The sequence below is a fragment of the Mirounga leonina genome, unplaced genomic scaffold (genome assembly GCF_011800145.1).
Source record: "Mirounga leonina isolate KUSES-001 unplaced genomic scaffold, KU_Mleo_1.0 Mir_376, whole genome shotgun sequence".
Lineage (NCBI taxonomy): Eukaryota > Metazoa > Chordata > Mammalia > Carnivora > Phocidae > Mirounga > Mirounga leonina.
The window spans coordinates 3304150-3327033 of NW_023270718.1; the positions used below are offsets into that span (position 1 = coordinate 3304150).

Here is a 22884-nt window from a genome sequence, read left to right on the forward strand (position 1 = left end):
ATCAGCGTGGAGACTTATCCTACTGCCCCTCGCCCCCCCACCCTCCCTGGCCAACCGCATCCTCTTCCTCCGGAGTCTTTGGAGAGACTCAGCTACCTCCCTAAACCTCGTGTTCATCATTCTCTTGATGTATTATTTATTATTCTCTTAGGACCCAAGATCACATCCCTAAGTAATAGGCTGTGTCTTGTGTGTGGACCTTCTAAAAATGGGCTCATTCTGCATTCATTCTTCCAGTACTTATTTCTTTCACCAATATTCTAGTTTTGAGATTCACATCAATGTGGCGAGGGTTCATGTGGTTCATTTATTTGGGAAGCACTGTTAGATTATCCCCATTTTACAGATGAGGATAGTGAGACCCAGAGAGAGGAAGGAAGCTGCCCAAGCTCACACAAGTAGAGCCAGAATTCGAACTTAAGCCCACTGAGTCACCTCCTTAAAACTATGCTCTTGGGGCACCCGGGTGGCTCGGTCGGTTAAGCGTCTGCCTTCAGCTCAGGTCAGGATCCCTCAATCCTGGGATCGAGTCCTGCATCGGGCTCCGTGCTCAGCAGGGGAGTCTGCTTCTCCCTCTCCCTCTGCCCCTTCCCTGGTTTGTGCTCTCTCTCACTCTCTCTCTTTCAAATAAATAAATAAATAAAATCTTTTTTTAAAAAAAGATTAAAACTATGCTCTCCACCTCCCAGCTGGGAAGAATAAGAATGTTTAAGTAGAAGTCATTGGAACACACACACACTACACTCTCAGTGCCCACCAAAATCCTTGTTCCTCTCCTTGATTTCCCCTGGTGACCAGGACCTCACCATCTCCCAAGGAGGTGTACTATCCTTCCCATCTCTCCCACCCTGCTGCTTTGGGAGTAGTGGACCTTCGGTGCTTTGGGAAACGTCTTCAAAGTGGAGGTGAAGGAAGGCCATGGAGAGCCAGCGGGTTGCAGCTGAGTGGTGGGGAGGCCAGGCTAGCAGAGGTGTTGGGTAGGAGACCATGAAGGTCTCAGCCACCCCAGTCTTAGGATCCCCTACCATCTCTCTCCTCTCCTTCTTCAGGCCCCAGGTGCTAACTGCTCACTGCTTTGCCTACCCTAGGTGCTGCACCAGCCCTCTTGGGTTTCCCAAACCTTTGTCAAGAGCCCTTCATGAAATGCTCATTCCCAGTTGGAGGGCCCCTACCTGATACACACACCGTGGCCTAGAAGCTATCCTGTTTCTTCAGAGCTGCCGAAGAGTGCAGATACCCCGGGGCCACGCACCCATTTCACAGATGGGAAACTGAGGCCCTTAGTGGGGTGCATATGAGTTTATCAGTGACTCTGAGTGGTGTACAGGTAAAAGGATTTTTGGTCTCAGGACTTCTCGACATTCTTAGGGAAGACCAAAGAGCTTTTATTTTTGACTGATAAGCCATATCAGACATTAAGACGGAGAATTTTTTAAAAGATGACATTTATTTTTAAACAGCAATAATAAACCTATTACCAGTTAACATTAATAACATTTTATGAAAAATATAATTTCAAAAATATATATATTTTCCAATACAAAACATTTTAGTGAGAGGAGGGTCATTATTTTGCACTTTTGCTAATGTCCGTAAGGTCTGGCATTATAGAAGACAGCCGGATCCTCAAGGCTGCTCCTGCATTGAGTCTGTTGCAATATCCCATGCTGTGCAGCTTCTGGAAAATTCCACCGGACGCTAGTGCGAGAATGAAGTGAAAAAAGACATAAAACGTCTCAGAATGAAAATCTGACTTCGCGGACCCCCTGAGAGGGTCTCAGGAACCAGTCCCCAGGTCACACTTAGAGAACTCCTGGATAAACTTATTTAATGCTTACAACCATGCTATGAGGTGTGTACTAGGTAAAAATATACCTCATTTTACAAAGAAAAATACTGAGGCCCAGAGAGGTGAAGTTCCTTGCCCAGAGTCACACAGGAGTTCGTGGCAGACCTGGGGTTTGAACCTCAGCAATCAGTCTCTTAACCTTGACAAACTCTGTGTGTATGTAATCATAAATCAATTGGGTAGCGTGAGTGCACCTCTCAAGGCCTGGGATAGCACCTGCCCAGGCCACACAGCCAGGAAGGGGTGTCAGGAGATAGAAGCCACTGATCTGATCTTGAATCCCTACCTGACACCCTCTCAAGTCTCTCTGGGGATAAATAGGAAAATATTACTGGCTGAGAGACCAACATAACCAGGCTATATAGTCTCTCCATGCCTCTGTTTCCCTAGCTGTAAAATGGGCTTAGTAATAGAGCCCAGCTCAGAACCTTGCTATGGAGAAAAGAATGAGGGGAACATAAGTGATCCCTAAGCTGTTAACTGTGGTTATCATGCGCAGGTTGAAGAATGTTCCTATCAGGGGCACCTGGGTAGCTCAGTTGGTTAAGCGACTGCCTTCGGCTCAGGTCATGATCCTGGAGTCCCTGAATCGAGTCCCGCATCGGGCTCTCTGCTCAGCCGGGAGTCTGCTTCTCCCTCTGACCCTCCCCCCTCTCATGTGCTCTCTCTCATTCTCTCTCTCCCAAATAAATAAATAAAATCTTTAAAAAAAAAGATTTTATTTATTTGTTTGTCAGACAGAGAGAGAGAGCACAAGCAGGGGGAGTGGCAAGCAAAGGGAGAAGTAGGCTCCCCGCTGAGCAAGGAGTCCGAAGCGAGACTCAATCCCAGGACCCTGGGATCATGACCCAAGCCAAAGGCAGACATGGTTAACAGACTGAGCCACCCAGGCGTCCCGAGCATACAACTCTTGACCTTGCAGTCACCACGCCGAGCATAGAGCTTACTTTAAAAAAAAAAAAAAAGTGTTCCTATCGACCAGTGCACAGGACTGTTCAGAGGTGTGTGCCTCAGCTTCTCCATCTGTCCAACCAGAGACAGACCCATGCCTGGTTGCCCAGGCCTCTCTGCCTGCCTGGCTCTCCCGAGACTCCATCTTCCTGCATTGCACTGGGGTCTTCTGGGAGGAGCTCAGATATTGGCGTTCCGTTTCCTCCCCCCCCCCCCGGGAGGGGAGGAGATAATGTCAGGAGTTATTTGGGCTGTTAGGTGGTTAGGGTCAGGGTCCCCAACAAGAAAATACGGAATTCGGGGCAGCTAAAACAGCACTGACATCCTGTTTTGCAGCTTAGACAGGACCACGCTGGCATTGTGTTTTGCAGCCTTTGCAGAAATGACTTCTGCAAAACGTCCTAAAATAAAACAATTAACCACAAAGCATTTGTCACTATCACGAGCAAGGGGCTGGTTAAGACATAAGCCCCCAGACGTCAGCCCTAAAGACCATCCTCAGGTAAGCATCAACCTAATACGTAGACAGAGAGCAATCAAAGCCCTGATTGGCACCACTCGGCACACTCCGGTTGCTTAAGATAGTTCCGCAAAAGAGCTCATAAAAACCCCTAAACTTAGAAACTCCAAGGGCAGGTCCCTCTCGGGTCCCCTCCCTCTCCGGGAGCTTTGTACCATATTGCTCAATACACTTTGCATCGCTGCCCATCACTCTTCGTCTAGTCTACCTCTTCATTTTTGGAAGCCGCGTGACCAAGGACCTCCGGCACTGAAGGAATAGAAATCCTGTAGCAATAAGACCCCAGGATCCTGCTCTCTGAAGGTATTCCGACACCTGGGTCCCAGTATCCTGAGAGAGGGCAGGTCCGGACGCCAAAGCCTGGCCTTTGGGGGAGGTCTTGGGTGCGGGGGCCCCCTTCTTGTGGAGGGCATGCTCACACCCTGAAATTCTCTCCTGGGAAAGGAGGGTCTCGAACGCCTGGATTCGCATCCCTGGCGCGGGTACTGAAGGCTAAGTCTCCACCCCTACACGGGGTTTGGGTGTATGGATGCCCGCCTTGCCCGAGGGGCTGCTGGAGCTCGGGGTTCTCTTGGGGGACTAAGGTGCTAGCTCCTCCGTTTGGAGTATGGAGACTCCGGACGAGATGGGGAAGCCCCGGCTCCGAGGTTGTCATTCTGGTGGGAGGGGGCCGGACCCCCGAAGCTGCGGTGGGCGGAGCGGACTCGGGTTCCGGGGCCGCTCCAGAGTCCCTCGCTGGGAAGCCCCTACCACAGCAAAAGGCCGAAGAGGCAGTGGCGGGGGCCGGACCGAGGGGGCGGAGACTAGGTGGGCGGGGCTCCGCAGGCACCGCCCCCGCCTGCCGGCGCGGTCCGCGCGGCTCCCAAGTCTGCGAGGCCGCGGTGGGCGCGGAGAACGGAGCGCCACAGCCCGCGCGCCCCGCCGAGCCCGGCCTGCCCCGGGGTCTATGGGGCCACCCCTCTGCGCCGCCCGGCCGGCCCCACGCCGCGCCCGGAGCCTGCCCCGCGGCCAGGTAAGGGCGCTGTGGGTCCTGCGGGTAGGGGACGCCGGGAGGCAGGCAGGAGGGGCCAGGGAACTCCTGGGTCCTGAAGAAGCAGGGGGCTGGAACTCCAGTGTGCAGGGGGCTAGGGTATCAGGACGCCTGTATCCTGAGGTTGGGGGGAAGGAGTACACGGATGTTTGGGTCCCGGAGGAATAGGGGGCTGGGTACCTGGACACCAAGGTCTAGGGCATCCGGACACCTGGCTGGAGAGGCTCGGGGGCGGCCTGGCTATTGGGGGCAGGGTGGGGGAGGGAATCCTTAATGCCTAGTCCCGGAGGAATGAAGACCTAATTGAACACGTTCCTGGTTCCGGAGGATCTGAGTACCAGGACACCTGGGCCCTGAGTGTCGGGGCGATCCTGCGGGCGTCCTCTGGCTGATGGTCTGGCCACTGCGTCGGGGGCTGTGGCTCGCACGCCCGGGTCTTCGGGAAGGAAGTTGTGGTTGAGGAGATTTGGCGGCCCGGACGCATGGCCACACCCCAAGGGCCTGGGGGGGGGGGGTCCCTGGGCAGGCCATTGGGTGGGGTCCCTGCCCTCTGCCCCCCTTACCTCCTTAGCCCAGCCAGGGAAATGGGCGCACCGCGGATGAGGGCAAACGGACTCCTGGGAGGGGCTAAGAGAGCGGATCCCCGGGACAGAGGGCTCTCGGGGCAGGAGCCGGGCGCGCCTGGGCCCCGGCGAGGCGCCTGCCCCCCGCCCGCCCGGCTTGGGCATGCTTGGCACGCAGCGCGCGGGCCGGTCGGATCCGTATGCGCGCCGCGTGCGCCTATTGGTATGCGGGAGCCGGCCCGGCGCGGGCGTGAGGCGGCCGCGCTGGCGGGCGGCGCGGGGGAGGCGGCGGCGGCGGCGGCGGCGGCGGGGCACGTCCTCGCCCCGAGCTTCGCCTGGGGCCGGGCAGGGTGAGAACAGCGGGCTCCGTCCCGGGGCCCCCGGGGAGGGGAAACTGAGGCACCCTCCAGCCCCAGCTCCTTGCTGGGACCCCGAGCGCCGCACGGAGCTCAGTTTCCCTAGCGGGTCTCCCGGAGGGGCCCCCTCGGGCCCCGAGCGCTGCCTCCGGCTCCCTTCCGCGGCAGGAGACGCGGGTCTCGGGTCCCGCAGGCTGCTCTGAGCCCGTCTGAGGCCGCCCCCGCGGAGATGGCGGCCCCCTACCCCAGCAGTGGCGGCGGAGGCGAGGTCAAGTGCGGGGGAGGTCGTGGCCGCAGCGTCCCGTGGGACTTTCTGCCTGGGCTGGTGGTCAAGGCCCCGCCCGGACCCTGGTGAGCAAAGCCCCGCCCCTCGGGCCGTGGCCCCGCCCCCAAGGGCGTCCTGGGAGAATTCACACTCAGCTTGCTGCCCCGCCCTCCGGAGCGAGAATTTCTTACCCAGAGTAGCTCAACCTTTGTTCTACAAACAACCCCCACCGTGTTCCGTTCCTACCCCCCTTCCTCAGAGTCTACCCAACATTTAATTTCTCCCCTCTTCCGCCTCCTTCCCCCCAGAATTTATTTACACCCCAGGTTCTGTCCCCACGGCCGGGTGCAGAATTCACACGCAGGTTCTGCCCCCACCTCCAGTGTTGAATCCACTTCCCACGTCCCGCCCGGTTCCGAGGCCCCGAGGGCGGGGCTCCCCCAGGCCGCGGACCCCGGAGCCTCGCGGCCCCGCTGACGCCCCCTCCGCGCCGCCCGCCCAGCCTGCAGGCGCAGCGCAAGGAGAAGTCCCGGAATGCGGCGCGCTCGCGGCGCGGAAAGGAGAACCTGGAGTTCTTCGAGCTGGCCAAGCTGCTCCCGCTGCCCGGAGCCATCTCGAGCCAGCTGGACAAGGCGTCCATCGTGCGCCTCAGCGTCACCTACCTCCGCCTGCGCCGCTTCGCCGCCCTCGGGGCGCCGCCCTGGGGACTGCGGGCCGCGGGGCCACCGGCCGGCCTCGGTGAGTGCGCATGCGCGGGGGCGGGGGTCCCAATGCCCTCCCTCGGACCGGAGGGCCCTTGCCCAGTTCCTTGGCCGGCAGCGAGCACGGGGTTGGAAGTCAGCCAGACCTTTTGTGTGCCCCAACCGGGTGACTTCTAGTCTCCAAGCCTCAGTCTATTCATCTGTAAAACGGGCACACGAGGTAGGGATGATTTCATGAATTCTGGCCCGACTAAGGGGCCCCCGCCGCCCCGCAACACCAGGGATCCGACCACTAGCCAATGCTGTTATTTTTATTAGGGGAGATGAATCGTTATTATCACAAAAAAGGCCCGCAGCTCCATGGGCGGGACAGAGGGGGGCCCAGCCTGGGCCTCCCCATCCACTCATGGGCAAGAAACCCCCTCACTCAGACTTGAGGGGCCCCAGGGGGGAGCACAAGGACTCTGGAGTCTGAATTCCCAGTTTGGGAAAGCGGGAGGGAGACAGTAGAAGCTGGCAGGTAAGATGGAGAGCTTCAGAAAGACTCTCCTGGGTCCTGTCCCCACTCGGCCACCCCCAGCGTTGTGACCCTCGGGCAGGCCACCTGACCTCTCCGTGCCTCACACATGAAATGGGAATCCTGATGAAAGTCCACAAGCACACCCAGAGGGCTGAGGTGAAAATCAACCAGGTGACGTGTGTAAAGCCCCACGTGCTATCAATACGTAGTGACTCTTGGTGGTGACCCTGCAGAGTTGTTGGGGCCTGTGGTTTATTAAGCAGCTACTGTTTTGAGCCCTCAGGATCCAGCCGTACACAGGCTTGATAAAAGCCCCCCACCCAAGACTGCCATCCTAGTAGCCAAGACCCAATAATGAAGTAGAGAAGAGAAATGCAATCTACGTTATGTAAAAAGATCGAAGAGGTAAAACACAGATACAGATAGCCAGCTAGCTCCTTTTATTAGAATTCAACTTTATTATTGATGGATACCTAGGAGTGTTATGTTACTGTTACCCTGACGTCTTACTGCTTCTCGTTGTCAACGACAAGCAGACAATGAATCGTGTTAACCCGAGGTCGCAGGTGAGCGGGCCGGGGCACCCCAGGCTACACTCCCCACCAGAGGAACGGGTGTCCTTAGGGTGAGGTTGGAGGGGCTCCGATTCCCCTCCTGCCCTGGTCCCAGGGGAGGGGGGGGGGGAGAGAAAATAGCATTGATTAAGCTCGCAATAAATCACCATTTAAATTTAAATAATCCGGCTTCCCAGGCGGTAATTAGGCGAATTGACTGGCGCCGAGAGAATGCCGCATTAGCGCCGCTGATTACTGTCATTACCGCGAACAACATGTGCGCCGGCGGGGGATAAACATCTTGTCTATTGTCCCGGACGCGGGGAGAGAAAGGGAGGGAGGGGGTGCCGAGAGCTCCTCCGGCGGCCAGCTCCCACCCCCCCACCCCCGCCTGGCTGGGCACTTGAAGGGGATGCGCGCCCCCCGAGGACCCCGCCCTGAGGGGGCAGGCCGGGGGATTGGGCGCCCCCCCCCCCCCCCTCCCCCCCGGGCCCCCCCCCCCCCCAAACCCCCCCCCCCCCCGGTCCAGGACAGTATGTGTTGGAGGTACTGTGTGGACTCCCTCCTGTAGCCCCAAGAGTAGGAATTTGGAGGTGTCTCCTTCACAGGGTCCCCAGCAAGAGGTCAAGGGCCTGCTTCCATAATCCCCACCCCCACCTCCACCCCCGAGGAAACTGAGGACAGCGTCTTAGCTAGTCAGAGAGCAAAGCAGGGTGCCTCCCACTCTCCGAAGGGGAGGGTGCTCCCGTGTCCTCCTCAATTATAATCGCAAACATATCCAATGCATGTCAGACTGTCTTGAGCACTATATAAAATAACACGCAAAACAACAACAACAAAAAAACAGAACAGAACAAAAACCCACAAAACTTGCTTAACCCTCTCAAAAAACATCAGGAGGAAAGCGATGTTTCCATTTTATAGAAGTGGAAAACTGAGCCCCAGAGAGGTGAAGCTGTTTGCCCAAGGCATCGTCAGCCAAGCCTGGGCCCAGCTGAGATTCCAACTGGCTTCAGGGGGCACCTTCTTAGCCTCCCAACTTGGCCTGTTCATAGGTCTCTGGGGACCTTGGAGGTCCCAGTCTCCCTCTGGGCCTTGGTCGGCTGGCTGTAAAACAGCACAATGGATGTTGAAGGCTAGCCCGGGACCTCTGAGTCCAGGGAGGAGAGAGCCTGGATCTTGCATCAGTGGTCAGCATTCATTCAACACCCACTGAACACCTTCCCTGTGCCAGGCCCTGTTCTAGGGACACCCCAGGGAACAGGACAAAGTCCCTGACCTCAAGGATGGGCCTACAGATCCTTCATGGGAGGCCCACTGCCCCCCACCTCTCTGATCTCATTTTTCTACCCCTCTCACCTCTTCAACTCCCTCCCACCCCCTGCTGCACACAGACAGACACACACACACACTCTGGCTACCTTGTTGTTCTTCAGAGAGACACGTTCCCACCTCAGGGCCTTTGCACTTGCTGTGCCCTCCCGCAGTAACTTCTTTCCCTCCAAATGTCAGCTCTTCAGGAAGGCCTTCCCTGACTATGAACACTGACAACAGCCCTGCCCCCAGCACTCCCTGTCTCCCTTTCCTGTCTTATTTCTTTCCAAAGGACTTATTGTCATCCGACGCTATTTCTTCTTTCTCCTGTTCATTGTGTCTCTCCCCCATGACACCTTGTTCCCTGAGCCTAGAACAGTGCCTGGGGCACAGTAAGGGCTTGCAAAATATTTGTTGGGTGACTGTGGAACAGAGTGAGGGGAGGAGGGTTGACATTTTCATTCACAGATCAGGCACAGCATCTCTGAGGAAGGGACCTTTGAGCTCAAAGGAGGCAAGGAAGGAGGTGAGGACACAAGCCTGAGAAAAGCTGGAAGAAAAGCAGTCTAGGCCGAGGGAGTAAGTGCAAAGGCCCTGAGGCAGGCAGGAATCAGGTCGCTGGGAGCAGGCCATAATGAGGCCAAGGCGTCCAGAGAGGAGTAGGTGAGGCAGGGAGTGGACAGCAAGGACCAGGTCCTGCAGGGCCTCGTGGGCCTTGGTGGGGACTTTAGCTGTTAGCCCAAGTGGGATGGGAGCCGGGGGTGGCGGGTGTGAGGGTAGAAGCAGGGAGACCCGTGAGGAGGTGAGTGCAGAGGCCCTCAGGCCTGCCCCCAGGGAGCCAGGCTTCCCTCTCCCCAGACAGTGACTCTCTCTCAGGCCAATTGAGAATAGGAGGTGACCAGACCCCTAAGACCTGGGAGCGGTCTTCTCCCCACCTCCCCTCAGTCCCCACTCTGTGATGACAACTGGGACAATTTTTTTTTTCTCCAGCAGTCAGGCTCCAATGAGAAACGCAGCAAATGTTTATTGAATGACTGAGTGATGGTTGGGGGTTTGGGTGTGAGGAGGGGGCAGATCTGGGAGCAGTAAAGAGCCACGTGCGTAATTTGGGGGACAGCAGAGTTGAGGCATTTGCCTGGAGAGGCAGGAACCCAGGGGGAGGAGGCTGGGGAGTTGGGTTTGGGGAGGGGGAAGCAGGGGGTGATAAGATGCATCAGTCAGTGATGGGGACCTACCCCAAAGCTCCTGTCCCAATGGGGGAACAGCGAGCCCTCCCCCTGCGCACCCCCAGTCCGACGTGCCCATTAAGGCTGTTAATTGCAGACGTTCAGTCTGACCTGGGCTGATCCTATGAGCGGGAAAATGAAGGAATTAGCAAAAATGACAGGGGAAAATTGCGACAATTAGCAGGCGGCATTGTTCCTGCCTGTCACCCGGCTGGTTCGTGCTGCATCTCAGGGGAGGGGTCCCCATCAACCCCCCACCCCATTTATTGTTCCTGGAGCTCCAGCCAGGGGTGGGAAAAGGGTGCGAACAGCGGGAGGTGCTCCTGGGAGAAGGAGGCGTGGCCAAGACGTTAGGGGGCTGGGGGCGGGGCTGGGGGCCCCACCCGAGTCCCGAGGGGGGCGCGCGGACGGGGTTTGGCTGCCTGGTGTTTTGATGGTCTGGAAATAACAATAGTAATCACACTATTAATGCTAATCCCTGCTCTGCGTCTGGGAGCACCTGTCGTGTGCCAGGCGGGTGCTGGGCCCTTTCTGTTCCTTAAGCTGACCGAATGCTCAACCAGCCAGTGCAGTCAGCGCTCTTTGCAAAGCCACTTGACAGAGGAGGAAACTGAGGCACAGAGAGGCGAACGGACTGGGCCCAGGGCACACAGCCAGGGAGGGCCAGCCCTGAGGCTTGGCACCAGACCTGGCGACCTTCAAGGTCACGGAATCCCCTGGCTCCCCAATCCAGACATAGGATCCCTTGGGAGGTGGTTCTCTACAGGGTCAGGGAGAGGGTCCCTGACCAACCCCCCACCACACACACACTCTCCCACCTTTGCTCCTGCCTGTTGGGGGCTGGGTCTCTCTTTGCCCTTGGTCTCATTTGCCACGTCCTTCTGTCAGTCACCCTCTTTCACTGTATGTCTCTCTGAGCACCTCCTTTCTGTTCTCTCCATCTCTTTACGTCTCTCTGTCTTCGTCTGTCTCTGAATTTCTCTGTCTACATGTCTGTCCCTATCTCTTTTAAAATATTTTTTAAATATTTATTTAGGGACGCCTGGGTGGCTCAGTCGGTTAAGCGTCTGCCTTCGGCTCAGGTCATGATCCCAGGGTCCTGGGATCGAGTCCCGCATCGGGCTCCCCACTCCACGGGGAGCCTGCTTCTCCCTCTGCCTCTGTCTCTCTCTCTCTCTCTCTCTCTCTCTCATGAATAAATAAATAAAATCTTTAAAAAATATAAAATAAAATAAAAATAAATATTTATTTATTTGAGAGAGAGAGAGAGAGTAGGGGTGTGGAGCAGAGGGAGAGGGAAAGAGAATCTCAGATTCCCCTCTGAGCGCAGAGCCCCACTCGGGACTCGATCTCATGACCCTGAGATCATGACCTGAGCCAAAATCAAGAGGCAGATGCATAAGCGAGTGAGCCACCCAGGTGCCCCTTAAAACTTTTTTTTTAATTGAAGTAAAATTTATATAACATGGAATTCACCTTTTTTTTTTTAAGATTTTATTTACTCATCTGACACACAGAGATAGAGAGAGCATGAGCAGGGAGAGAGGCAGAGGGAGAGGGAGAAGCAGGCTCCCCGCTGAGCCAGAAGCCCGATGTGGGGCTCGATCCCAGGACCCTGAGATCATGACCCGAGCCGAAGGCAGACGCTCAACCATCTGAGCCACCCAGGCACCCCGAAATTCACCATTTTAAAATGCACAGTGGGGACGCCTGGGTGGCTCAGTCGGCTAAGCATCTGCCAGGGCCCTGGGATTGAGCCCCACATTGGGCTCCCTGCTGAGCAGGGAGCCTGCTTCTTCCTCTCCCACTCGCCCTGCTTGTGCTCTCTCTCTCTCTCTCTCAAATAAATAAATAAAATCTTTTTAAAAAAATGTACAGGGGGCACCTGGGTGGCTCAGTCAGTTATGCATCTGACTCTTGATCTCAGCTCAGGTCTTGATCTCAGGGTTGTGAGTTCAAGCCCTGCAGTGGGCTTTATTAAATTAAAAAATAAAGTGTACAATTCAGTGACAGTACAGTCACAGGGTTGTGCAACCACCATTCTATCTGGTTCCAGAACATTTTCATCGCCCTCCAAAAAGCCCCATCCACATTAGCAGACACTCCCCATCCCCCCCTCCAACCACCAACGCTTCTTGTCTCTATGGATTTGCCTGCTCTGGACAATTCATAGAAATGGAATCACACAGTGTGTGACCTCTTGTGTCTTGCATAATGTTCTCACATTATTTTTAATTAGGCTCCATGCCCAATGTGGGGCTCAAACTCATGGCCCTGAGATCAAGAGTCGCATGCTCCACCGACTGAGCCAGCCGGGCGCCCCCATCATAATGTTTTCAGAGTCCATCCGCATTAGAGCATGTGTCCCCACTTCATTCATTTTCCTGGCTGAATAATATTCCACTGTATGAATATAGCACGTTTCATTTATCTGTCCATCAGGTAATGGACCTTTGAGGTGTTTTCACCTTTTGACTGTTAGGAATCATGCTGCTGTGAACATCTGTGTAGAATATTTGTTAGAACACCTGCTTCCAGTTCTTTGGGGGGTATATACCTAGGAGCGGAATTGCTGGGTTGTGTGGCAGGTGATTCTATGTGTGACTTTTTTTTTTTTTTTAGATTTTATTTGTTTATTTGAGAGAGAGAGAGAGAGCACTAGAGAAAGAAAGAATGAGTGAGGGTCAGAGGGAGAGGGAGAAACAGGCTCCCCGCTGAGCAGGACCCAATCCCAGGACCCTGAGATCAGGACCTGAGCCGAAGGCAGACATTTCACGGACTGAGCCACCTAGGCGCCCCCATATGTGACCTATTGAGGAACCTCCATACTGTTTTTCAGAGCGGCTGCATCATTTTCCATTCTCACCAGCAATGCACAGGGATTCCGATTTCTCCACATCCCCGCCAACATTTCTCTTTGAACTCTAGCCATCCTAGTGGGTGTGAGGTGACACTTCATTGGGGTTTTGGTTTTCTTTTTTAAGATTTTATTTTTAAGTAATCTCTACACCCTATGCAGGGCTCGAACTCACGACCCCGAGATCAAGAGAGAGCCACCTGCTCCACGGACTAAGCCAGCCGGGCACCCCTGTTTGTCCTTTTTCTGTCGAGTTGCAACGTCCTTCTCTCTTTCTCTATTCCTTGTATCCCTCTGTATGTCTCTCTGTCCAACTGCTTGTCTGTCTGGTGTCTTTGTCTTTCAATATCTGTTTCTTTGTCTCTCTTACTCTCTCTGGCTCTCTGTACAAATGTCTCTCTGTCTCTCTCTCCTCTTCGGTCTGTCCCATTGCCATCCTTTGGGTCTGAACTCAAATGCCCCCTCCCACGACAGGCCTCACTTCACACCACCTTTTCAATCCTTCATGGCCCTGGCACGTATGATAATTCTATATTTGCTAGTTGCTTGCGTGTGGTGTGTCTGCCCCTGGCCCCGGTGCCTCGTGAGGGGAAGAGCAGGCCGTCCGGGCCGCCTCTGTGTCCCCAGCACAGGGCCTGCTGCCCAGCCGGGGCTCAGGGAGACTTTCTGAATGGATGCGTGGATGGACGGCTCCCTGCGTCCTCTGGCGTCTGTCTGTGCGTCTCAGCCCGCTTCCGCCCCTCCCACCCCTCCCCACGAGCCCAGGTTTCTCCCCGACGGGCCCGGGGCCCCCAGCGCCCCAAGACGGCTCCAGGACTGGGGAGAAGAGAGGGAGATCTGTAGGCTGGCTCGAATGGGGGCCTACCAACAGGCTCCGGCTTCACCCCTCCCTCTGTCCCCAGCCCCAGGCCACAGGGGCCCCGTGGCGCTGGTGTCTGAGGTCTTCGAGCAGCACCTGGGAGGACACATCTTGCAGGTGAGGCCCCTGCCCGGCCTGCTGCTCCTTGCTGCCACCTGGTGGCCACCTCCGGAGAGCGGCACCGTTTGCTCCAGCGTCCATCCCATGAGAGCATCAGGCCGGGGCTCCCCGCTCCTGCCCGCCCTTTCCCACGGCCACGAAAGCCCCTCCCCCGCCCCAGATTAATCCATCCTAGGTGGCGAGCCAGATTTCAGAATCTCTTATCACTTACCTGCTGGACAGATGCCCAGCCCTCCTCTCCCCTCTCCCTATTTCTCCCCACCCTAGTCCCTGGATGGCTTCGTGTTTGCCTTGAACCAGGAAGGGAAGTTCCTCTACATCTCCGAGACCGTCTCCATCTATCTGGGTCTGTCACAGGTAAGGGGCCCGCGGCAGGCTGCCTGGACTGGCATCTCCCTTGCTGGCCCGTGATGCATGCCCTTTCTCTCTCCTGGCCTCACCATCCCAGCCTAAAAAGTGAACTGGATCCATGGTTCTCAAAGTGCACCCCTGGGAGCCCCAGGAGGCTCCACATGACAGGCGGGGGAGGGGGTTTGTTATTAAAGTAACAGGTCAGTTTGAAGAAAGCAGATCAGCAGAAAGATCAGTTTGTCGATGAGCCTTAGCCAGATGCACCATATTTACCAAAACTTGCTTTTTCTTACCCATTGTAAAGAATTGCAACCATTTGTATTGGGAGGGCTTGGGTTTTGCCAACTTTGGAAGATTTTCTGTGGCGTTTCAGTGGACTGGCTTGCATTTTGTCTTTACTTCCACTAGCTGTTTCTGCCCCAGCTCCTGCAGGTGGCACTGGGAGCTAAAAGCAGAAACCGAAAACCCCCATCCCTGGGGAGCCTGGCTCCTGGGGGGCATCTTAGGCCTCCCCAATCCATTCAGCACAAATTGCTATCCTCTCATCACTTTGATAAAGGTTTTACCAAATGGTAAATTTAGAAAAGCCGGTGCTCGGTGTTTGGCCTTTGTGAGCACCGTTTCAGTGAGTTGTTGGAGATGCCTGGAGGAGGAAGACCCTGGAGATAGGGGAATATGGACAAGGGGAAGGGGGAAGGAAGAGTGGATGAAAGGCTTGCAGCTGGTGCAGGGAAGGGTTTGATGAGGAGGAGTTCAGAGGGAAGCATGTGATCGCAAACCCAGGGGCAGTGGGAGCTCTGGGAGGCTTCTGAGGTGTGTGTGTGGTTGGGGGGGAGGGGCATGGTCAGAGGAGTAACTTAGTAGGGGTATTAAAGTGGAGACTGAAAGCCAGAAGAGCAGGGAGGACGCTGGGGCAGGAACACAGCCGGGGGGGGGGGGGGGGGAGATAGGGACCTGGACTGGGGGAGGTGTGGAGCAAAGGGGGATTGCTTTGAGAGATTTGGGGGTGAACTGAATGATAGTCTATCTGATTGAGAAGTTCCAACTCTTTAAGGAGTTCGAAAACCACCCCACTGCTTGTATCCTGATCTCCATCGCTGCTGGGATATCCTGTGATTCATTTCCGGGCACAGTTGTTTGCTGCGTGCGGGTGGGAGTTGGGCAAATGGAAGCTATGAGAAGCAGGCACGCGGCTTCTCAATAAGCAGGTGCAGAAAATCCTTAATGATCACCGGGTTTGAAGTGAGAAAGGCATTAGAGCCTAAGTTTGTATCTCCTTTTAAAAAAAAGGTAAAAAAAAAAAAAGGTTAAAAGGTTAAATAGAAATTCTAATAAAAACACAAAACTGGCTTGAAGCGCGCTTGCAACGGAGGCGAGTGAGCCCGAGGCTGAACCCCGGGCGAGTGACTGCGCGCGCATCTTACCCGCCCTCTGCGGTCCCCTCTTCCGCCGGCAGGTGGAGCTGACGGGTAGCAGCGTCTTCGACTACATCCACCCCGGGGACCACTCCGAGGTGCTGGAGCAACTGGGGCTCCGGGCCCCGACCCCCGGGCCCCCCACCCCGCCCTCCGTTCCCTCCTCTTCCTCCTCCTCGTCTTCCTCCTCGCTCGCGGATACCCCTGAGATCGGTAATTCCAAGGGCCCCCAAAGAATGCGGCTGAGGGTAGGTCAAGGGACACCCGGTACACTGTATCCAGCCATGTCTTCTTTAAACAAAAACCACTCTCCTTCGAGCTGTGCAAAGCAAATTTTTGTAAAATGATCAGAGGCTAAACCGAGGCAACAAGACTTGGCTCCCTAAAATTGCCTAAGCTGCCTGGCTCCCCAAGATTTGAATTTTAGAAAGACCCCTCTGGCCACCAAGTGGAGATGGGTGCCTGTGGGTGACAGCTGGAACCCGGCTTTGGTAATAATAAAACAGTGCACGCTCATTGGCTTTTACAGGTGCTGTGCCTTTAAGTGCGTAATTTCACTGAATCCTAATCACAACCCCGCAAGCAGGAACTATCACTGTCTTCATTTTGCACAGGTGGAAACTGAGGCACAGCACAGAGAGGTTAAGTTAATTGCCCCAGGTCACACAGCTGTGAGTGGTTGAGCTGGACTCCAGCCCAGGTTTGTCTGGCTGTAGCATCTGTGCTTCCAGGCCTTCTCTCCAGTGGAAAATTCCACTCCATGTTGGAGAGGGTGGGTGTTGGGAGATTACCCTGAAAGTTCCTTTTAGCTCTGAGATGTTGGGGGACTGGAGGCTAACTCTCCTGTAAGTAGGATCTTCTTATATCGGGTTTGCTTCACACCAAAAGCATCTGAGCTGTCAGCAGCGCTTGCAAGCTTGGGAGATGTCTGTGACACACACGAGGGTCCACCGAGGCACAGGTCCGTCTGGGTGTGAGCAGCGATAAGACCACCACGGGATTTAGAGACTAATCTGTATTTGTGGGTCTTACTGCTCTGTGCTGGGGAGGGCTGGGGACACAGAGATGACAGCAGCCCCAGCCCTACCCTCTGGGCTCACAGTCCAGGTGGGGAAGACTGACCAGTCCCTTGAGAATGATGATCCAGAGTGGTCAGGGCTGGGGTCCCACCCCAAAGGGATGCCTGACCCAGCCAGGGGGTTAGGGAGGGCTTCTTGGAGGAGAAGCTGTCCCACCTGAGACCTGGAGTTTGTAGCTAAGTTGGTGTCAGCGGGAGGCGGTTCTTGCCAAAGTTTGAGGCCAAGGTGAGGAGCTGGGCTTTAGCCCAAGGGTCCTAGGGAGCCATGGTGGTTTCAGGGCAGGAAGGGACAGGGTTATATTTGAGACCGGGCTGGCTGCTGCTCAGAGGGGAGGTTGGTATACGACTTCAGTGAGGTTGTGTAACCATTAGGCCGTGGCCATGACCCTTGGCTAGCTGTACTGGGGGCAAGGGGGGCCCGTGTGTGTTTTTTCCTCCGGACCCCGAAACCTTCCTTCACTCCCCACCCCAGAGGCCAGCGCCGCCGAGGTGCCTCCCTTCTCCCGGGTCCAGGAGCGCTCCTTCTTCATCCGCATGAAATCGACCCTCACCAAGAGGGGGCTGCACGTCAAGGCCTCGGGGTACAAGGTGAGTGTGAGCTCTCCGGCCCCAGCTTCTGACGCCCACCTGGGGAGAGCCCCCGCATTTCCGCCAGCTATGTCCTTGTGCCCCGGCACCTGTGGGTGACAGCCGCAGCCTGGCCCGGTGGCCGGGTTGTGGTCCTCCTGCCCGTGCCTGCCCCCTACCCGTCCCCCCGGCCTCGCCAGGCTTCTCCTCCAACCCCGCCTGCCGCCTGCAGGTCATCCACGTAACGGGGCGCCTTCGGGCCCGCTCCCTGGGCCTTGTGGCTCTGGGCCACACGCTGCCCCCGGCCCCCCTGGCTGAGCTGCCGCTACACGGACACACGATCGTCTTCCGTCTCAGCCTGGGTCTCACCATCCTTGCTTGTGAGAGCAGGTACCGGGGTTGGGGGCCGAGGCGGGCGGATGGGGCCACGCGGGAGAGCTGGGGCTGCGGGCAGTCAGAGCTGCGCTGGGGAGCCCCGGGGGCTGGGGAGCCCCGGGGACGGAAGAGCCCCGGGGACGGAGGTACCGGAAGGAGGAGGCCGGGGCGGGGCCCGGGGGGTGGGCGGGGCTTGCCCGAGGCCCCTCCTGCAGGGCCCCGCCCCGCCCCGCCCCACTTTGTCTCCTGCCCCGCGCAGTGGGGAAAAGTAAAATGTGAAATCGTCCCCACGCTCTGAGAGCCTTCCGAGTGCCCGGGGCCACCCCGCACCCAGCAGTGCCACCTGCCTGAATGCTCATGGCCACCCTAGGAGGGACACTAGTGTTACGCCCATTTGACCCAGGGTTAGACTGAGGCCCAGAGCACTCCTGGTGATTCCAGAGCCAACACTGCCTCTTGTCCTCTAACCCCTGGTCTCAGACCCCTTCTCAACTCCTTTGTCACCTGCTGTCCTCAGAGTCAGCGACCACATGGACCTGGGGCCCTCAGAGCTCGTGGGTCGCAGCTGCTACCAGTTTGTCCACGGACAGGACGCAGCCAGGATCCGCCAGAGCCACCTGGACCGTGAGAACCCCTGTCTCCTAGCACCCCTGGCCTGAGTGCCCCCAATCCCTGCACCCTGAGCCACAGCTCAGACGTGGGGTGGGAGGAAAGGGGCCGTGGTGTCTCTGTGACCCTGCCCCCCTTAAAAATCCAGAAGGCCCCCGTGCCAGGTTAGTGCTCAGTCCTTCTGACTCGGTCTCTCCCCATCTCCCGCTCTGTACTTTTGACCTTGTCTCCTCCCTACCATCACCCTCTCTGTCCCCGTCTTCCTCTCTCGCCCCATCTTCCTGTCCACCTGTCTGTCTCTGTCTCGGCCGGCCCCTGGGCTGGGCCCAGTGCTGGACAAGGGGCAGGTGATGACTGGTTACTACCGCTGGCTGCAGCGGGCTGGGGGCTTTGTGTGGCTGCAGTCCGTGGCCACCGTGGCCGTGAGCGGGAAGAGCCCCGGGGAGCGCCACGTGCTCTGGGTCAGCTACGTGCTCAGGTGAGGGCTGTAGCCCGTGCGCCCCGTAGGGCGGCTCAGAACCCCTCCGCAAGACTTTGCCGTCTCTCCCCAGCTTGGGGTGGGGGGGCTCCTCTTCGGGGTGGGGGGAGCTTTTCAAAGAGGACAAGCCCAGAAGGGTTTGAAAACAGGAGGGGGACAGGGGGACAGTGAGAGGAAAGGCCCGGAGGTGGAGTGACCTTGCTTGCAGGGGACAGAGGATTGAGGAGGCAGCTTTGAAGTGGCCTCAGTCCCACGCAGAGGGTCTGGACTTGATTCTGGGGCACTGGGGAGCCATGGCAGAGTTTAAAGCTGGAGAGGGTCACAGTCATGTCTGCTTTGTGGAAAGACCCCTCTGGCTGCCGCAAGGGACTTCGAGGGACACGACAGGGGCTGGGAGCCCAGGGAAGAGGTTGGGGCGGGTCTGGGAAATGCCAGACGGTGCACGTGGAGGAGGGCAGGTGGCATCTGCTCACACCCACGTCTCTGGCTTTGATGGCCTGGCTTGGGGCTCCTGAGAGGAGCAGCAGTTTGAGAGGAAGATGCTGAGGGGAGATGAGCATGAGGTACCCAGGGGACACCCAGGTGGTGACATTTGCGGGGGGGGGGGGGGGGGGGGCACAGGCTGCCCAGGTCTGGCCTCGGGACACGGGGCTAAGCTGGGCTAGACCCCAGCTTGGAGGAGGGGGGTTGCAGTGATGGGCCCTAAGTACCATGGGGTGGGGGCTCTACACCCCCCGTCTTGTCCCCAGCCAAGCCGAGGGTGGCCAGACCCCTCTGGATGCCTTCCAGCTTCCGGCCAGCGTGGCCTGTGAGGACGCATCCAGCCCCGAGCCAGAGCCCACAGGTGAGCCTCACCTCCCACCTCACCCCGGGACGCTCCAAGGGAAGGGGTCTCTGGGCCCTGAGCTTCCCAGTCTGGAAGCCACTAGCCACGTGTGGTGACTTACGTTTAATCAAAAATGAAAGACTGAGTTTCTCGGACACCCTTGCCACATTTCAAGGGCTCCGTGGCCTCACGTGGCCAGTGGCTAACGCACTGGAGCACAGAGATACGGAACGCCATCGAGGAAAGTGCTGTCGGACAACACGGGTCTAGACCAGGGTTTGTCAGTCTCCCCTCTACTGCTATCTGGGGCCAGATCGTTCTCAGCTTTGAGGCCTGTCCTGTGCATTGTAGGGTGTTTAGCAGAATCCCCAACCTCTACCCATAGAGGCCAGGAGCACCGTCCACCCTAGCTGTGGCAACCAGAAATGTCTGCAGACTGCCACATGTCCCGCTAGGGGACAAAATGGCCCCAGCTGAGACCCACAGGTCTAGACCACCGAGCTCAGCTTTATTCCACAGATGGGAAGACTGAGGGCTGGGGACGCACACACCCAGCGCCCTTCATGTCTCCCTCTTCTAGAGCCAGAGCCTCCAGTGGACGGGAAGCAGGCTGCCCCCCTAGACAAGGACGAGGCCCCCCGGAGCCGGGGCAAACGCATCAAAGTGGAGCCTCGCCCAGGGGAGGCTAAAGACCCAGAGGACAGTGGGGACGAGGAGCCGTCTGGCCACCCGGCCCTGCCTCGGCCTGAGTTTACTTCTGTCATCCGGGCAGGGGCCCTGAAGCAGGACCTGGTGCGGCCCTGGGGCCTGGGGCCTCCTGGGGACCCCCCACCTTCCCTCCTCCATGCGGGCTTCCTGCCCCCCGTAGTGCGGGGCCTGTGCACACCCAGCACCATCCGCTACGGCCCCGCGGAGCTGGGCCTCATGTACCCGCACCTGCAGAGGCTGGGCCCGGGCCCCACCCTCCCCGAGGCCTTCTACCCCACCCTGGGCCTGTCGTACCCGGGGCCCACGGGCACCAGGATGCAGCGGAAGGGGGACTGAGGACTGGAGAGCTGCCTACAGAGCCGGACCCTGAGGGACGGGTGGGGCCCCGAGGGCACTGCCCTAGGGCTGAGCTCAGCCCTGTCGGCCCGCCCGGAAAATTAAACACCTTCTCCTCCTCTGTGGCTCGGTCTCCGGGGGCCTCGGGGCTCCTCTCTCCTTTTCTTTCTCCTCCTTGGTTACCTCCACCTGCCTCGCCTGGCTCCCACACCCGCCCCACCCTCCCCATTGCAGGAACCACTACTCGGAACATGGAGCAGGCGAAGGGTCAGGTTTTAATGTCCCGGTCCTTGGGCCCCCGGCCGTCCAGCGCCCAGCCATTCCCCATGGCCCAGCCACTCACTCTGGTGGTGGCCGGCCTGCTTCATCGGGGCCTTCAGCAGCCGCTGTCCCGTCGTCCTCGGGCACCAGCTCCACATCCAGCTCCAGCTGACCCATGTAGAGGCCGACGGCACAAGCCCAGAGCAGGCCTACGGCCAGCACGGCCCCCACACTCGCCGCCGCGCCCCCCAGCGACAGCTGCATGGGTCCCCGCAGCGCTGCCAGGCCCACCACGTAGGAGGAGCCACCCCACACTACGCACAGGCCGCCCAGCAGGAAGAAGCCTGTGCGGGGGGAGAAGGCTGCAGTCAGCGGGAGGGAGGGCCCGAGCTCCCAGGCCAGGGGGCTGCCGGCCTGCAGTGGGGTGGCTGGAGGCCCGGGTCTGGGAGCCCGATGACCCGGGGACCGAGGTGGCTCAGGAAACTGAGGTGGAGTTAGAGAATGGGGCAAACTCAAGGTCAGGGTAGGGGTCAGTAGAGACCCAAGCTCAGGGACTCGAGAAGGTGTCAGAGGAGGGTGTCTAGGATGTGGAGGTGGGGTTCAGGACCAGAGGAGGGGTGGGGAGCTGGTCTGAGAGCAAAAACAGGGCTGGAGGGGCGGCAGCGGGGCCAGTCTGGGGCTGAGCCAGCATGAGGGGCTCAGCCAGGACCCTCATCTTTGTTGAGAAGTCGGATAGGAGGGGGCAAGGACCCACCGCCCTCCCCAGTGCCCAGGAAGTCGGGGTGGGTGCGAGGGAGGGTGAGGTGGCTTCTGGCGGGGGGAAAGAGTGAGGGGATCCACACTTAACTGGGGAGGTTGGGACGGGGCAGGGAAGAATCTACAGCCATCAGGGAGGATGGGGGCTCTACCTCCTCAGTGGAGGGGGGGGGGCAAGTGCCCACACTTCCTGGTGGGGGCGAGAGTGGGGGGGGGGTCTGCACTCACCATAGGCAGCTTCCCGACCCATGTCACTCTGCATGAAGGAGATGACCCCGATGCCTGATGCCAGGAGACCATTGCGGAACCAGGAGAGGAATGCTACAGGAAGGGGGGGGGGTGGGGAGGGGCAAGAAATCAGCATCAGCCCAAACCCTGCCCCCAACCCCATCTGCCGGGACGGTGTTATCCCACCCCAAATCCCCGCCTAGTCCTGGCAGCCCTCCACCTAACCTTATCCCCGCGCCCAAACTCTGGCTTCCATCCATCTCTGAGCCCTCTCCCCCAAACTCTGCAGCACCAAAGATTCAAGACAGTCTGCAGAATGTGGAGGAGCATCTAGGAACCCAAACTGCAGGACCTAAATCTGAGGACAGACAGATCCCAAGAGGTCATCCCGGTCAACGTCCCACCCCCATACATGTGTATCCACGCCCTCCCCTCCCCCCCCGGGGACAAGCTGTTCCCTCACTTCACGTCTCTCTCCAGCCTCCCCCTAATGCCAACTATCAACTATCTGCGCACGTCCTTCCTTGCTGTTATTTACATCCATTCAAGTCCCCTGGTGGGGCGCTAACGGGTTACAAACCCCACACCCTTACCCCAGCCTCTATCTACCCTCTCCACGTGAGGCCCCTCCCCCTGCAGCCTGGATCACCTGGCCCTCCAATCAGCCCAGAGCTTTTCTATTATTGGTTGTTCCTCCCTCCAATCCGGAACTCGCCCCCTCTTTGGTGGGGATCCACACTCCCGCCTAATGCAGAGTGGTCGCCTCTTCAAGCTGAACTGGCTCCTTCAACGCGGACCCCTCTAGTAGGCAACTCCCCGCCCTTAACTCTCTCTGGACGCCTCTCTCTCACCCAGGCAGTGCAATTTTATAAGGCTGCCAGTCCTAGCCCGACTAACCTCTCCAATCCCTACTGCACCCCGCTAACCGGACACCGTCCCATCTACAAGCCCTTCTTTGCGGACAGGCTGCGCTCTTGCAGCGAGCACTTCCCTGCGCTTATACGGAAGCCCTGCTCGCTCCGGAGCCCCGGCCCTGTTTCCAGCAGGAGCCCCGTCCCCACCCCCCACCTCAGGCGCGCCGACCGCTCGGCTATCCGGAACCCCCTCTCCTGTCCGGGCCGACCCCAGCCTCAGACCTGTCTCGTGCGCCTTCCGAAGGAGCCAGGCGTCCGCACGATCCAGCTCGGACACGGGGGGTGGCGAAGTCCCGG

General features: G+C 58.0%; 2 protein-coding genes across 4 annotated transcripts in view; one reads left to right on the forward strand and one right to left on the reverse strand.

Annotated features, from left to right (window-relative positions):
- Positions 1-3616: 3616 nt before the first annotated feature.
- NPAS1 (neuronal PAS domain protein 1) lies at positions 3617-20565 on the forward strand. 2 transcript variants are annotated; one of them, XM_034986841.1, is made up of 12 exons: positions 3617-4332; positions 5438-5620; positions 6037-6272; positions 13609-13682; positions 13953-14042; positions 15493-15664; positions 17002-17117; positions 17329-17486; positions 17989-18095; positions 18411-18558; positions 19308-19402; positions 19965-20565. In XM_034986841.1, the coding sequence occupies exons 2-12, from the start codon at positions 5499-5501 to the stop codon at positions 20426-20428; spliced, it is 1782 nt and encodes a 593-aa protein (XP_034842732.1). In that variant the 5' UTR covers positions 3617-4332; positions 5438-5498; the 3' UTR covers positions 20429-20565. The 2 variants fall into 2 exon arrangements, with proteins under 2 accessions (XP_034842732.1, XP_034842733.1); XM_034986842.1 differs by lacking the exons at positions 3617-4332; positions 5438-5620 and having other exon boundaries at positions 6250-6272; positions 12869-13682.
- Positions 20566-20680: 115 nt separating this feature from the next.
- Positions 20681-22884, reverse strand: part of TMEM160 (transmembrane protein 160) — a 2441-nt gene continuing 237 nt past the window's right edge. For both annotated transcript variants that reach the window (XM_034986844.1, XM_034986843.1), the window contains 3 exons: positions 22810-22884; positions 21674-21766; positions 20681-21033 (listed from right to left, as the gene is read on the reverse strand). The exon at positions 22810-22884 ends at the window's right edge or, in 1 of these variants, runs on beyond it. In XM_034986844.1, coding sequence (XP_034842735.1) covers positions 20768-21033; positions 21674-21766; positions 22810-22884 — 434 coding nt within the window. In that variant the 3' untranslated portion in view covers positions 20681-20767. The remainder of the gene's footprint in view (positions 21034-21673; positions 21767-22809) is intronic.